This window comes from Apaloderma vittatum, unplaced genomic scaffold (assembly GCF_000703405.1).
Source record: "Apaloderma vittatum isolate BGI_N311 unplaced genomic scaffold, ASM70340v1 scaffold35228, whole genome shotgun sequence".
NCBI classification, from domain to species: Eukaryota; Metazoa; Chordata; class Aves; order Trogoniformes; family Trogonidae; genus Apaloderma; species Apaloderma vittatum.
The window spans coordinates 1-495 of record NW_009729681.1 but is presented as its reverse complement, the minus strand read 5'-3'; the positions used below and the strand labels follow the sequence as shown (position 1 = coordinate 495).

At 59.8% G+C, this 495-nt stretch overlaps 1 protein-coding gene across 1 annotated transcript in view; it reads left to right on the top strand.

Annotated features, from left to right (window-relative positions):
• Positions 1-491, top strand: part of LOC104277781 (acid-sensing ion channel 1-like) — a gene marked incomplete at both ends in the record, with an annotated part of 2955 nt that extends 2464 nt beyond the window's left edge. Inside the window, 3 exons of the mRNA XM_009874533.1 lie at positions 1-86; positions 251-330; positions 450-491. The exon at positions 1-86 is cut by the window's left edge and continues 6 nt beyond it. Of these exons, the coding sequence (XP_009872835.1) occupies positions 1-86; positions 251-330; positions 450-491 (208 nt within the window). The remainder of the gene's footprint in view (positions 87-250; positions 331-449) is intronic.
• Between the last annotated feature and the right edge of the window lie 4 nt (positions 492-495).

Genomic DNA, 495 nt, shown 5'->3' with positions numbered 1-495 from the left:
CATCCTGGTGCTGGATATCTTCTTTGAAGCCCTGAACTATGAGACGATCGAGCAGAAGAAGGCATACGAGGTGGCCGGCTTGCTGGGTGAGTGTCGGTGGCCGTGCCAGGGGCCCTGATTTGGGATGTGCCGACAGCGCAGCTGCAGAGGCAGGCACCCCTGCCGTGGCCAGGCACCGGTCACGGCAGTGATGAGTTCTGTCCTTTCTCTGCTCCCTCTGCCACTGTGATGTCTTGCCTCTCCTCTGCAGGTGACATCGGAGGGCAGATGGGGCTGTTCATTGGGGCCAGCATCCTCACAGTGCTGGAGCTGTTCGACTATGCTTACGAGGTGAGAGTCTCTGCCATCCCACGGCTGCCAGAGTTATCTCGGAGCACCCAAATGCTCATCTGGGACATGGGGAAGAGCCGCCCATGAGCCCCCATGGTGCTGAAATGTGGCTCTGGCAGGTGATAAAGCACCGGCTGTGCCGGCGGGGCAAATGCCGCAAGAATC